The following is a 15,547-nucleotide window of genomic DNA, read 5'->3' on the forward strand; positions in this document are numbered from 1 at the left end:
AAAAAAAATTTTTTTCAAGCCTCTCAATTGAACTATCAACTCCCAGGAAACACAGGCAACAGAGAAATGTATTTAAACTACATCAACTGGAATACAATCAGTAAAATCCAGACTGTGGGAAACGACTTGACAAATAATCAGGTTTCACCCACAAATAAATTTGAAAAGAAAAACAAAGAAATAAACACAATCAGAAAGATCTGAACACTAACTTGGTAACTGATCTGAAGAGACAATTTCTAATTTCTCTTAAGTGTGCTAACGTTTTTTAAGTCCTATGGTTGATACATTTACAGATGAAATGTGATATGTTTTCTGGGATATGCTTCAAGATAATTGGAAGCAGAGTGAGGAGAGGTATAGATAAACCAATATTAGCCAGAAGTTAATATTAGCTGAAGTTGGGTGATAACATATTGAATTAATTATATAATTCTCTGTACTTTTTAAAAAGTTCTCCATAACAAAAAAGTAGGAAGAAAAGTTAATTGCAACATTTTATTCAAAACATGAACTTCTCTTAAAACCTGTTAAGTCAAATGTTCAATAGTTCTGAAAGCAATCATATGATTCAAACTCATGACAAGTTTCCTCAAAGTTAAAAAGGAAGTAATAATAGACTAAAATGAAATCAAGAGCTACATACTGTCCTGGCTGACTATATTTATTGTTATATTTTAATTTAATTCTGCTCATGTTTTCCCATATTAGCAAGGAACAAGAATGGTGCTCATAAGTCAGTATTCTATTTCTTATGCAAATAAGTAAAAAGGAAATATAGTCATCCAGGCAGGTCCCCCAAAACACATTCTATTCTAGACATAGAAGTTTATTTAGTCAGTTATCTCAAATTAGATACTGAGGTCCCATAATTTCATGATTCTTACAAAATTTTATAATTCTCGCAAAATCAAAACAAAAAACCAAAACAAAACTGTGGAACGCTAAAAACTGTCAGCAGAGGTTTAATTAAAGAGAAGAAGACTGGCTTCCTTACTGCAAAAGAAAGACAAGTGGCATTTAGTCAAGCAATAATTCAGAAAGCTCTTCTAAAAATCATCTACTATAAATCAATTTATTACCCTAAAGTCCTTGCATCTTGTATTGGAAAAGAGTTCAATATGCACAAAATATGCAAAAGCAAGAGAAAAACACAATATCTTCCTGGAGTGTCAATTTTATTCAAAGATTTTTGGGAGCAGAAAAATCCTGGATTTTTGTGCTTTTAAAGTTTTGTCAAGTGGAATCACAAGGAAATCAGCAGCATCTTGCTTTTCTATGTTGGGAATCTTAAGTTAAATGGTAAAAATCTGGAGAGCAAAAATTTTTATAATATACTGACTACTCCGAAATTATGGTAGCGTGGTATTATCAGTGTGTTAATAATCTTTAAAAACAAAATCACTTTTCTATTAAATATTCCAACTACAAACATGAATCAGAGGTTAAAAGCAGAAGTTTGGAGGATAAGCTTGAAACCAGTGAGATATTCAGGGCTCTTACAAGCAATATTTAAAAAATAACTATACCAATTCTAGTAAAATTATCAGATTGTTTTGCAAACAAAAAAAAAGAAAATTTGCTTCCAGTTTCCCTTGAGGTCAGTTTTAAAACGGCCTTAGGAAAGAATGAGGTTCTGATAGATGCTACAACATGGATTAAACTTGAAAACATTATGCTAAGTGAAATAAACCACACAAAGACAGACAGACCTATATAGTATGATTCCATTTATATGGGGTATCTAGAATAGGCAAATTCATAGAGGCAGAAAGTAGAATGGAGGTTACCAGGGGCTGGGGAGAGGAGGGAATGAAGAGTTATTGTTTAATGGGTACAGGTTTCTGTTTGGGATGACAAAAAAGTTCTGGAAGTAGATAATGGTGATGGTTACACAACATTGTGAATGTACTTAATACCAGTAAATTATGCACTTGAAAATGGTTAAAACGGTAAACTATATGTTACGTCTATTTTACCACAAAAAAAAAAAAACCCCAGGGGCCGGCCGGGTGGTGCAGCGGTTGGGTGCGCGCACTCCGCTGCGGTGGCCCGGGGTTTGCCGGTTCGGATCCCGGGTGCGCACCGACGCACCGCTTGTCAAGCCATGCTGTGGCAGCATCCCATATAAAGTAGGGGAAGATGGGCATGGATGTTAGCCCAGGGCCAGTCTTCCTCAGCAAAAAAAGAAGAGGACTGGCAGATGTTAGCTCAGGGCCGATCTTCCTCACAAAAACAAACAAAAAAAAACCCCAAAAACAAAACCATGAACTTAACAAACAAATGACCTTAAAAGGTGATGTTCTTTATCTGAAAGTCATCACACATGCTCTTCTCTCCCCTGCCCTGCTGCCATCTCTCCTCCCCACTTTACTCCTTATTATCTTTAGATCTCAATTGAAACACTGCTTCTTCATGGAAATCTTCCTGAATCACAGACTAAGGAAAATTTTTGTGTTACACAGTAGATTTCTCCTTCATAGCATTATCACAGCTTGTTCAATATTTATATATACAATTTTTCTATGATACTTATATCTACATTTTTCCATGATAATTATTTCTGTCACTAGAATGTAAAGCTCCAGGAGGGAAGAGACCTGTTAAGTTTTGTTCACTCCGAATCTCTAGTGCTTGGATGCTTAATAACTATTATTGGAATTCATGAATGAAAAGAAAATTTGTGGAGATTTGCACTGGTGATATAGCCAAATTGTGGAAGATCAAAAAGATGCAAATTGAAAAAAGGTAACCTACTGATCAACAGTATCAAACAATTCATTTTAATGCGCTCCAAAGACCTATATGAACGAGCTGAAACTGAGGTTCACTCAGGTCTTTACCCTATAATGGGAAGTACTACATATTTTAATGATTTGACTGATTCACTATAGTTATAATGATAGTAAAGTCTGTAAAGATATTTTACTTTGCAAAGTACAAATTAGATAAAAATTTTAAATAAGACATCAGTTTTTATTTATTTATTTTTTTGCTGAGGAAGATTCACCCTGAGCTAACAGCTGCTGCCAATCTTCCTTTTCTTTTGCTTGAGAAAGATTAGCCCTGAGCTAACACCTGTGCCAATCTTCCTCTATTTCATATGTGGGTCACTGCCACAGCATGGCTGACGAGTGGTGTAGGTCTGTGCCTGGGATCCAAACCCGAAAACCCAGGCCACTGAAGCAAAGTGCGCTGAACTCAACCACTATGCCATGTGGCTGGCCCCAGATATCAGTTTTTAATCAAGCAAGATATTTCCCTGAAAAAAACATATGGATGTGAACACAAATGGGATAAAATTTATAAAAGGGTAAACTATAAGAATCAAGGCCAATACACTCTAAATCAAGGCTTCTCAACCTCAGTAGTATTGACTTTTTATGAGTGTGTCCCATTTAACCAATTTTAAATATAAAATTCAGTGGCATTAACTGCGTTCACAGTACACTCATCATTACTGTCTATTTCCAATATTTTTCATCATCCAAATGGAAACTCTGTAACTATTAAGCATTAACTTCTCATTCCCCACACCCCTGGTAACCTCTAATCTACTTTTTGTCTCTATGAATGTGACTCTTGTAGATAGTTCACATAAGTGGAATCATACAATATCTGTCTTTCTATGTCTGGTTTATTTCACCTAACATGTTTTCAAGGTTCATCCATATTGTAGCATGTATCAGAACTTCATTCCTTTTTATGGCTGAATAATATTCCATTACATGTATATATTACATTTTGTTTATCCGTTTATCTGTTGAAGGACACTTGGGTTGTTTCTGCCTTTCTGATAATGTGAATAATGCTGCGGAACAGTGAAGTACAAGAATCTGTACTTATACTTGAGTCCCAGTTTTCAGTTCTTTTGGGTATTTACGTAGGAGTGGAATTAAAGGTGTGTCATATGGTAATTCTATGTTTAAGTTTTTGAGAAACCACCAAACTCTTTTCCACAGCAGCTCAATCACTTTACACTCCCACCAGCAATCTATAAGGATTCCAATTTTTCCACCTCCTCACCAACACTAGTTATTTTCCATTTTTAAAAAAATAATAGTCATCCTAATGTGTGTAAAGTATTTCCTTGCGGTCTGGATTTGCATTTCCCCAATGACTAATGATGTTGACAATCTTTCTGTGTGCTTATTGGCCATTTGTACATCTTCTTTGGAGAAATGTCTGTTCAATTCTTTTGCCCATTTTTTAATTAGGTTGTTTGTCTTTCTGTTGTTGAGTTGTGTTCTTTAAACATTCTGGATATTAAACCCTTATTGGATATACAATTTATAAATATTTTCTCCCATTCTGTGGGTTGTCTTTTCACTCTCTTAATAGTGTCCTTTGATGTACAAGAGGTTTTAATTTTAGTGAAGTTGAATTTATCTATTTTTTTCTTTGGTGGCATATGCTTTTGGTGTCATATTTAAGAAACCATTGGCAAATCCAACATCATACAGATTTGTCTCTATATTTTCTTCTAAGAGTTATATAGTTTTAGCTCTTAAGTTTAGGTCTTTGATACATTTTGAGTTAACTTTTACATATGGTATAAGGTGAGGGTCCAACTTCATTCTTTTGCATGTAGATATTCAGTTTTCCCAGCATCCTTTGTGGAAAGGACTGTCATTGTAAATGTTGAGAATAGAAACCAATTTAAACATAACTTGATTATATGCTACATTTTTTACACGACAAAAGTTTTGAAGAAGGACATATAAAGAGCAAATAGATACTCAGCCAATTAATCAGTATTTATTGACATTCTTGTACTATCTGCAAAGCCTAATGCTGATTGCTGTGAGGGCAGTAAATTTAACACACAGTCTGTATTTTTTTAGGAGCTTAAAATTTATTTGGGGAAGTAAGCCACTACAACAGCCGAGTTAACTAATTTAAGGCATGCATGGAGCCAGGCCAAATGAGCACTTCAGACAATAGGCACTATGGGATTTGGAGGAGGCAGTCATCACTGCCAGCTGGAATGGAAGTTTTCTTTATTGCCATTAATGTTAATCCAGCCACGTAAATCATTTTTGAAAGAACAAAACAAAAACTGAAAACCAAAGTCTATATACGTAGTCCCCTTCTAGCATGTTACAAGTATTTTCTGTTATTTTAATAATAATTTTTCATCAAAAGACTAATGTGGTCATATTTATAAAACATATGTAACTAGTACAATGAATTTGTTTCCAGTGTTTATAAAAGACTAACAGGAAACATGACAATTTTTCCTGTCTTTCATATTCGACAAATTCAATGTGTGGCATTTCCCTTATAATTCTTTTAAAACACAACATAATTGCTAACACTTAAATGTGTTTGAAAACTCTGCCTCTTCTGTGGGCATGGTATTCATGATCATTTCAGTTAAAATTTTTAAGTGATCTGTTCCACATTTTTTATATTATATAAAACTGTTAGGGAAAAAAAATCACAGGAAACATATAACTTAATGAATCCAAACAATGAATTAAAAAATAATTCAAATGGTAATAGGAAGTCTTTAGCAAATGAATTATTCCTCAGTGATAGACACCTGAATGAATTTAGGCATATAGGAAAAAAAAGAATGCTTTGTGCAGATTAAAATACATCTGCCATTGAACATGTAGTCCAAAAACTTCCCAAGATATGCTTAAGCAAACCATAAAAAGAGTACTTGGTACAAGTGAAAGTAATATCACCATATATGACCATATAGTCTGATACCTCCACTACAGTAAAGCTTGGTTTATTAAGAAACGTCTGACCATACTTCAGTATTACAACAACTCAGAAAATAAAATGAGTCCTCTAAGAATAAACACAGAGTATTTAACATGTAACATTTACCAATCTGGGACTGATATATAACCACTTGCTATTTGTTTACCAAATATATAAACATTTGTCAATTTTTTTTTTCCTAAGGAAGATTAGCCCTGAGCTAACATCTGTTGCCAATCTTCCTTGTTTTTTTTGCTTGAAGATTAGCCCCGAGCTAATATCTGTGCCAATCTTCCTCTACTTTATAGGTGGGTCACCACCAGAGTGTGGCTGACAAGTGGTGTAGGTCTGTGCCCAGGATCTGAACCTGCAAACCCCGGGCCGCCAAAGCAGAGTGTGCAAACTTAACTTATGCCACCAGGCCAGCCCCTAAACATTTGTAAAATTTTACAAAGTAGTATAGTTGCATCGCCTATACTCCTTTTCCCCGCTGTTGTCTACTTGGCATCAATTGCTTCATGGTACCTATGGCTTCATGTCTTCCTTCTGAACGTCATTCACGAACAGAAGAAGCTCTAAAAGGTTTCTGCTACTTGGAAGTAGGTAGCTGGTGACTTCATGAATTAATTATCTACTAACTTGGTATATATTTGGATTCAATTTCAATTAAGGACAACAAAGTATCAAGCTAGTGAGGTTAATTTCAGACCAATATGAAAATGGACATCTTACCCACATGCAGGCCTCAATCCTAACTTTTGAGATGATGCTCCACAAAGAAATGGTTCCTTCAATGCCCTCTTCATCTGGACAAATAATCTGATCCGGATAGGGTGGTTCAGGGAAATTAACTGAATTGCATTCATAAGCAGCTAATGTAACTGAAGCTATATGTGGACCCTATAAAACGAATATGAGAAACCTCTGATGAGAAATATTAATGAAAAAGGAATTATCAATACACATGTTAATTTAATGGCATCTTAATCACTATTTATTAATTAAAAAATCTTATCTTTTAATGAACAAGAATCCATCTAATTAGATATTTCAAGATGCAATTGGTAATTTGAAAAAATAACCCTTCCCAGAATCTCTTCCTGGCTTGCTATTTAAAAAAAAAAAAAAATTCAGATTTATTGAGGTACAATTTACATACAGTAAGAGTCACTTTTTTTAGGTCTATCATTCAATGAGTTTTGACAAACATATTCAGCCATATAACCACAACCATCAAGATATAGAACATTCCATCACTGCAAAAAGTTCCCTTTATCCTTCTGTAGTCAACCTCCTTCCTCCAACACTAGCTCCTGGAAACCATATGATTTCTAGCTTGATTCTGATTTTATTTATCCATATTTCTCATTTGTAAGAATCTTATCCCCTGTGATAAAAACTTCCTATGCCCCAATTCCTTTAGGCATAATTTGAGAAGACCACTTTTTGTCCTTACTTAAAAACAGTTGGTGAAGTAACTACCTCACTTGTCTCTGCCACTGAGATCCTAAAACAAAAATAAAACTGTGGAACCAATATCAGTGAGTTTTTCTTTTAAAGTAATTTTTTTCTGTGGAAACTTTTGTGCTGCTTTGTACCTTTATTTTGAAATATTACAAATTAATAATAATCATATAGATTAAAATGGATTAATATTAAGATGTGTGATAAAGCCTTAAACACAACACTTCCCAAATGCATATGTACGCCAAGGTGAGGTATATGCATAAGAATCAACTAGGGGGTTTGTTACAAATATAAATTCCTGGGTTTCCTAAGCATAGATTGATTGAATGGTCATGGTGTGTGTGTGGTGGGGCGGGGGGGGGCGGTGAAGATGGACCCGTATGTTTTAAACAAGATCCTTTAGAGTTTCAAATAAGTTAGGTTCCAATAGCCTAGGTTTAAGAATCACTGGGGGAACAATAAATTAAGGGTCAGAAAATAAGTGACCTGGGACAAGTTACTAAACCTCTCTGGGCCTCAGTTTACTCTTCTGCAAGGCAAAAGAATTAGACTAATGGTTTTATCCAGCTCCAAAATTCAAAAACTCCAAATATAATGAGGTATGTCAATAAAATCTAATGCTAATTTACAAAGTTCTCACAAGGTATAAGATCTAACAGTTGGACATTCTTAACATGTTGCTCTAACACACATGGTATAACTATTCACTTTAAAGCATACTATAGACAAAGTTTATAGCACAGTGGACATAAGCATAACTTCTAGAGCCAGATGCTATGGTTCCGGTTCTGGCCTCTGCCACTTAACCTTCTGAATCTTGCTATCCTTGTTTCCAAAATGGGAATAATAAAATACCCTCAGGGGGCCGGCCTGTGGCTTAGCGGTTAAGTGCATGCGCTCTGCTACTGGCGGCCCGAGTTTGGATCCCGGGCGCGCACCGATGCACCGCTTGTCTGGCCATGCTGAGGCCACGTCCCACATACAGCAACTAGAAGGATGTGCAACTATGACATACAACTATCTACTGGGGCTTTGGGGAGAAAAAGGGAAAAAAAGGAGGAGGACTGGCAATAGATGTTAGCTCAGGGCCAGTCTTCCTCAGCAAAAAGAGGAGGATTGGCATGGATGTTAGCTCAGGGCTGATCTTCCTCAGGAAAAAAAAAAAATACCCTCAGGACCTACATTCTGGGGATATTGTGAGGTTTAAATTAGTCAATTCTTAGAAAGTGCTCAGCTTAGAACAGTGCTGGGCGTATAGTAAGCCCTCATAAAGTACTAGCCATTAGCTGTTATGAAGAAAAACCTAGACTACATTTCTCCCTAAATGTAATAGGTACTTTGTGTTTAGATAAAATCTAAAAAATGAAGTTTTACACTTAGCACTGAATCAATTAATTAGGTTTTTTCATGACCAAAAAAATTTATGTGAATTTTTAGTCTGTCCCTCTTTTTCTTGAGTTTTAATTCATAGAAATCCATAAATGGTAACATTTAAGTTTTAAAAATAATTATAGAATGTTTAAAAAAGGAACGCTTTTGAGTATTCAGGTTTTCAAAAAAAAGTTATGATTAATCATGAAATCTACAACTGTTTCTTTGAATATTAGATATAAAACATTTCACACTAGATAAGAGATTTCACAGTTGAGGAGAAAAAAAGATTATTTTGTGATCCTACAAACACACACACACACACACGCAAAACACAAGTTTAAAGTTGTCACTAATCAGTGAAAAATTTCTCACTGTACATTTACAGCTAAGTATCAGATGCAATTTTAAAATTTTTATTTATTTATTTTCCCCCCAAAGCCCCAGTAGATAGTTGTATGTCATAGCTGCACATCCTTCTAGTTGCTGTATGTGGGACGCGGCCTCAGCATGGCCGGAGAAGCAGTGCGTTGCTGCGTGCCCGGGATCCGAACCCGGGCCACCAGTAGCGGAGCGCATGCACTTAACCGCTAAGCCACAGGGGCCGGCCCTCAGATGCAATTTTAAAAAAACAACTATAACTTCCATCTTTACTGTTTGAAAACACAAAAGAGAAATGTGATATCAGTAAGCGAAAGACAAGAAATTCAAGAGTATGTCCACAATATCCCCACACAACTATCCCCTGTAAGCTGCAGAAACAGCCTACCCCTCAACTCTAGAAATGAACTCTAAGTGAACAAAAATCAAACTGTACTGGATGCTAAAATGAGATTTCTGGGATATATAGCAAGGAAAAAACTACATTTCTATTCCAGAAATATAGATAAAATATGCACCCTGACAGATTAAATACATTATCCAACAAGATAAAAGACTTATTCATAGTTTTAATTTTAAATGATTCTAAAAAGGGAAATTTTCAGCAATCCTATGAGAATTTTTTCCCTGCAGAAAGGATGGTTCATTCACACAACTAAACTGACATATACTTTCCATAACCACAGTAATAAGTCATGATTACTCAGCCTCAGAGGCAGATGTGGTGGTTCCCAGACAAAGTGAACGCGAATCACTGAGCTTCTTGTCCTTTGTCACGCTCAAGAGCCCACTTAGCCTGTACCTTGATATTTTAGTTTAAACTACGGTAACAGATAGGAAACCTAACAAGTTCTTTTCAGTATTACAGGTTAATCGTTCCTAAATATAACTGATTTGACTGAAATAAATATCAGTTTACATGAAAAATTCAAATAAAACCAAAAAAATAATAATTTTCATTAAAAAAATCTTGAAGTTACATATATTCAAATTACCTTTTAAGTGTATTTTCTAAAACCTACAAGTCCCACTGCAATGTATCAAAAGAAACAAGGGATAAAGACAAACAGCTACAGTATAAGTAGAAAAGGCTACCTGGACAGAATCACCATAAAACATAAAAATAACACAATGTACTGAACAGGAGGTTCCAGCTCTCATGGGAGCATGCAGATGATATGTATGAGCTAGGGATCCTGGCCTGTGGCTGAGGGTTTTCCGCCTCAGATCATGAAGTAACTGGTATAGACTTTCACTCTTACAGTAAACAACTAGAAAACTGGACAAAAAATATGGAACAGTTCTTTTTAGACAATGTACCACAGGTAGTACAGGACTTCTGACTGCTGAGAGATGGGATACAAATAAGGAAACCCTATGATGACTCTGACTTTTCATTTGTAGACACATTCTGTGTCTACAGCAAAATCTGTGGTCTAAAGAGGAAGAGTCTAAGCAAAGCATGGTGGTCTTGCTGAGTTGAGAAGAAAATTTGAGTTCAGGGGGGCTGAGTAGTTGAAATTTGTAGGGTAGAATACTAGTGAAGAGACAGTTATGCAGAGAAAGAACTCTAGAAATATTCATGGGGGTCCCCTTGAGACTTTGGCATACAAAGCTTCACTGCATGCTAAGGGGAGATTTCCACAAGGCGAGGTAAACTATAACTAGCAGGAAAAAAACAACTATCAGGGAGCTGTAAGCTGAACAATTCCTTGAGTTCACACAGGGCTGGGAAACACTTGAGCTACAACCAGCTAGAGTGGAGAGACTCAGCATTCAGGGAAAATCCTGGAAAGAGCCGAGAGTAAAAGCTACTCTAAATAGGCCATAACAAAGTTTTAAAAAAGCCTTACACAGATCAAGCTGATCCACAAGTAACTTAACTGTCCACCAAAACAAAACATTGATGCTCTGGTAAAGGAAGATAACAAAATCCATACAATCAACAATTTAATACCACATATCCAGCATCCAGTAAGAAATAACTAGATATCAAACAGGAAAATATGACCCATACCCAGAAGAAACATTAGTCAATAGAAACAGACCCAGAAATGTCAGAGATAATGGAATTAGCAAACAAGGACTTAAAAATAATGAATATAAATACGTTCAAGGATTTAAAGCAGCAGCTGACAAACTTCAGCCCATGAACCAAATTCAACCCTCCACCAATTTTATAAAGTTTCAAAAAATATAGTTATTTGCATTCATTCAGTGCAACCAACCAGTCTAATATACATGTAATTGAAATCCCAGAAAGAGAGGAAAAGGGGGAGGAAGAGTGTGTGCAGAAAAATACTTGAAGAAATACTGATCAAATATTTTCAAGATTTGATGAAAAATATCAATCCATCAACTCACATATCTAACAAACACAACAAATCTCAGTCAGGATCAACACAAAGAAAATAAAACACAGAATTAAACTGCTGAAAATTATCATAATCACATCATAATAAAATTGCTATAACTCAGTAATAATGAGAAAATCTTAAAAGCAATCAGAGGGGATAAAAATAACACATTACCTACAGGGAAATATAGATAAGACGTCTCACAAGAAACAGTGAAAACCAAAAGACAATGGAATTACTTTTCTAAAATGCTGAATGGAAAAAAATCTGTCAATCTAGAATCCAGGGAAAATGTAATTCAAAAAGTTCTCAGATAGAAGAAAAGTGATACCAGATGGAAACTTAAATATACACAGAGGAGTGAAGAGCAGTGGAAATATAGAAGACCTTTCCTTCTTCTAAAAATCTCTTAAAAAAATAACCAGCTGTTTAAAGCAAAAACTGTGACATATGCAGAAGCAAAATACATGACAACGACAGCATAAAGTATGGGAGAGAGAAAATGGAGTATACTATTGTAAGGTGGTTACACTGTATATACTAAAAAAAAATGTGGAATCCAGAAGAAGGTAAGAAAAGAAGAATAAAAAATAGGTGGGACTAATAGTTTGAGAGTAGACTTAAACTCAACCATACTGATAACCACATTAATTGTAAATGGACCAAACATACAAGTGAAAAAGTGGTTGTCAAACCAGATTAAAAAGCAAGACCTCAGTACATGCTGTCTATAAGAAACCTATTTTAAACATCAAGACTCAACAGTAAAGAGATGAAAAAGATACACCATTTAAAAATAATCATAAAAAAGATGGAGTGGCTATCTTAATATCAGAAAAAGTAGATTTCAGAAAAGGAAATATTACTGGAGATGAATAAGGACATTTCATAATGATAAAAGGGCTAATTCTCAGGAAGACAGAACAATCCTAAACGTGTAGGCACCTAATAACAGTGTCAGAATACATAAAGCTGAAACTGACAGAACTGAAAGGAGAAATAAACAAGTCCACAACGATAGTTGGAAATTTCAACACCTTTCTCTTTTAGCTGATAGAACAAGTAACCTGACAGCCACTATGGATATAGAAGATTTAAATAATATGGAACACTCCACCCAACAATAGCCAAATACGTATTCTTTCCAAGTACACATAGAGCATTCACCAAGACAGATCACATGTTGTGGTATAAAGAGAGCCTTCAGCACATTTAAAAGAATGTGCCATGTGGCAAGGTAAAGATCAATACAAGGAATACTTCCTATGGAAAAGTGGCAAATGAAGGTCTTCAAAGGTTAATTTTTCCAGATAAGAATAGTGCCCTTTAATCTATGTAGTGGCAATCAAAGGAAGCTAAACAGCTATATAGAGCCTAGATTGTTATTCCCCAACACAGGAAGCCCTATAAATTCCCTAGTTAGCGACCAGGTCACAAGTAACAGTCACTAACTGCACACATAGCCCCTGAGAGTTCCTAATTACTGCCAATGAAAATTCCCTTTAATGATAAGAAGGTTGAACTTCATGACTGTGATGAAACGTTATACTCTCATCAGAGTGACAGGTTTTAGGGTCTTTTTTTGGGGGTGGTGGTGGAATGCATTATAGTCATTCTAAGTGAAGTCAACTCAACAAGGTAGTTTACAGGGCCGGCCGGTGGTGTAGTGGTTAAGTTTGCATGCTCTGCTTCAGCGGCCTGGGGATTGCACGTTCGGATTCCGTGCACGGACCTATGCATGACTTATCAAGCCATGATGTGGTGGCGTCCCATATATAAAATGGAGGAGGATGGGCACAGATGTTAGTTCAGGGCCAATCTCCCTCACCAAAAAAAAAATAAAAACAAAACAAAACAAGGTAGTTCGGCTATTTGTGACATATTGAACATCTGGTTTTGCTTCAGTTCAAAGTCTCATATATCTAGTCTCATGAGCTGTATTACATTATATTTTCCAAAGTTTTGATAATGGGATAATTTTGCCTTGTCTAGGATAAAAGATATAGTGCTTGGCCAAGCAAGAGTATGTCTGGGTAAGAGCAAAACCACAGTTAGATTGTAGGGGTAAGATTTCTAATAAGAGCAGATATAGGTATTTGTGGAAAAAGTATTTTAAATTTTAAAATATTCTTTTTAGATAAATTTTAAAAGTTACAGTTCTACAATTTATATTCTTTCATGAGCAGTGTAAAACACTAATTTTGGTGACTGAAAAAAATTAACAGAGACAATCCTATGGGATCAAATTTTACTCCAGCTTCAGGAATAGTAATATACTATTAGTTATAGTTCTAATTGAGAGAAATTTAGAATAAAAAACAATTGTCCTAAAGAGATAAAATTATCATTCCTGAAATTATACCACACAAAAATATCCTAATCTGTTAGTGAACAGAAGTTCTACGTAGTGCCCTGATAATAATGCAGTACTATATAAGCCTTGAGAAAGAAGTCCTGGTGCCTCAAACACAAATTAGGGTCTTTGTACGGAAGGTGTGGGATATTCATACCTTAATCCCTTAAAAAAATTATATTAGTAAAATGACACACTAGTATGTGCAGCATTGCTACTTCATTAAAAATAACAGTTTTCTGGATTTTGAACTTTACTGTTGGATTTATTTTGGGGCCTTTTCTTCCAGAGACATTTTTTAAAAAGTAAAAACTTAAAATGGTCATAATAGTTAATTATGAGCCTAATTTGATTTAGTCAGGCCTCTTTATCAACCAAGATGAAGAATATGATGTCACATTAAGAGTGTATGTGTACATATGAGTTTTTGTAAGGAAGATGAGCAGACAGACAGACAAACATTCTTCCACTCCAGGCGGCTCCCTGAGAACTGATAAAACATTCCTAAAGACTGCAGTTGTTTGCACAACATCTGTAATGTCAATTCATAGCCTAATCCATCATCCATACACAGAAGTCAAGTGAGATCCCAAAGGCAAAATTTCCAATTAGTTTTGTCTGGAAAGTTTAGGGCAAAGGTAATAAAATCAAGAATCCTGTGCTGATTCACTGGGAAAACATTTGTTTGCCACACTCCTTCACTAAGGAACAAAAGGAGTCAGTGGTTAGTCTAGAATGTGATTCACTAGGAATATCTGGGTGATAAATAAAGGAAAGGAGCTGACAAATGGTTGTCTGTATGACTTGCATAAACCTTTGTTTTCTTTAAGTCCAACTTTTAGGGGACTTTAGAAATGCTTTTGCAAACAGGAATTCTACTCCTCAAATTCTTTTAATCATTGCTTTTCTCATCATAGTCAGAAAACAACTTATCTAAGGTTATAGTGTAAAGCAAATAATTCTAAAATGTTAGAGCATAAAACTAACTTCTCAGTTAACTATGAAGTTTAACTAGTGTTTATATTCTTTTTTGTGAAAAAGGTCCCAAGTTTACAAATTAAGCCTCTGGCCACTCTCCATAAAATGTAGTACAGTATGTCAAAAAGCAGTAATCTAGGCATTAATTAACGTGGGTTTTAGTTTTCTGAATCTGTTAATAATAACTTACTAGATGTAATCAGACTTCTATCTCACATTCCTCTAAAGCCTAATAATAATAGTAATAAAACAATAATAATGATAATAATGCCTGCACAATCTAGGTAACAGAGTAAGACTATATAAGAGATTATATAGTAAGTGTTAAGATAAGTATAAAATTACTAACCAAAACAAAAAATGTATAAACTCTATAGTTCATGTTTCAAGTTTTAAGGACCTGTCTTTGAAGTCATTTTTATTATATTGAATCAATCCATAAACAAAGACATGTTTCACTTTTCTTCTCTAAACCTAAGCAACCTTCACACATAAAGTTGACTCAAGTGTTTAGGAGAAATGGACGACACATTTACAGAGAGAGCTTAAAAAAGGTTATTATAAATTGTTTAAAACATATACCCAAGGGAACAGATTTCAGCTAAACTGAATCTTCTTAGCTTTTATTTAAGCACACATTAATAAATAGTGACTTAAGGGCAGGAAGTTATCCAGTCTGTGCATACCCCTTTTGTCTGGTGAAAACCCAGCCCTATGTCCTGAAGACGTTGGTTTCTTCTTTTGATGTGGTGATGCTCTTAAGAGTTAACATATGAGTCATTCCTTAGGGAAAGATAGGGAGTATTGCTGATCATGCCCTCATCAAAAAAAAAAGGCAAACAGAACTTTTCTAAGAAGGGCCTGTTGGTCTTCCCGCAAGAACCCTGAGTCACTGCATGCTTATAGCCAGAGTCATTATACCTAT

At 35.2% G+C, this 15,547-nt stretch overlaps 1 protein-coding gene across 1 annotated transcript in view; it reads right to left on the minus strand.

Moving 5' to 3' along the window:
• Positions 1–15,547, minus strand: part of VMP1 (vacuole membrane protein 1) — a 124,088-nt gene that overhangs the window by 64,005 nt on the left and 44,536 nt on the right. Inside the window, exon 6 of the mRNA XM_058560517.1 lies at positions 6,448–6,615. Coding sequence (XP_058416500.1) covers positions 6,448–6,615 — 168 coding nt within the window. The remainder of the gene's footprint in view (positions 1–6,447; positions 6,616–15,547) is intronic.

The sequence above is a fragment of the Diceros bicornis genome, chromosome 18 (genome assembly GCF_020826845.1).
Source record: "Diceros bicornis minor isolate mBicDic1 chromosome 18, mDicBic1.mat.cur, whole genome shotgun sequence".
NCBI classification, from domain to species: Eukaryota; Metazoa; Chordata; class Mammalia; order Perissodactyla; family Rhinocerotidae; genus Diceros; species Diceros bicornis.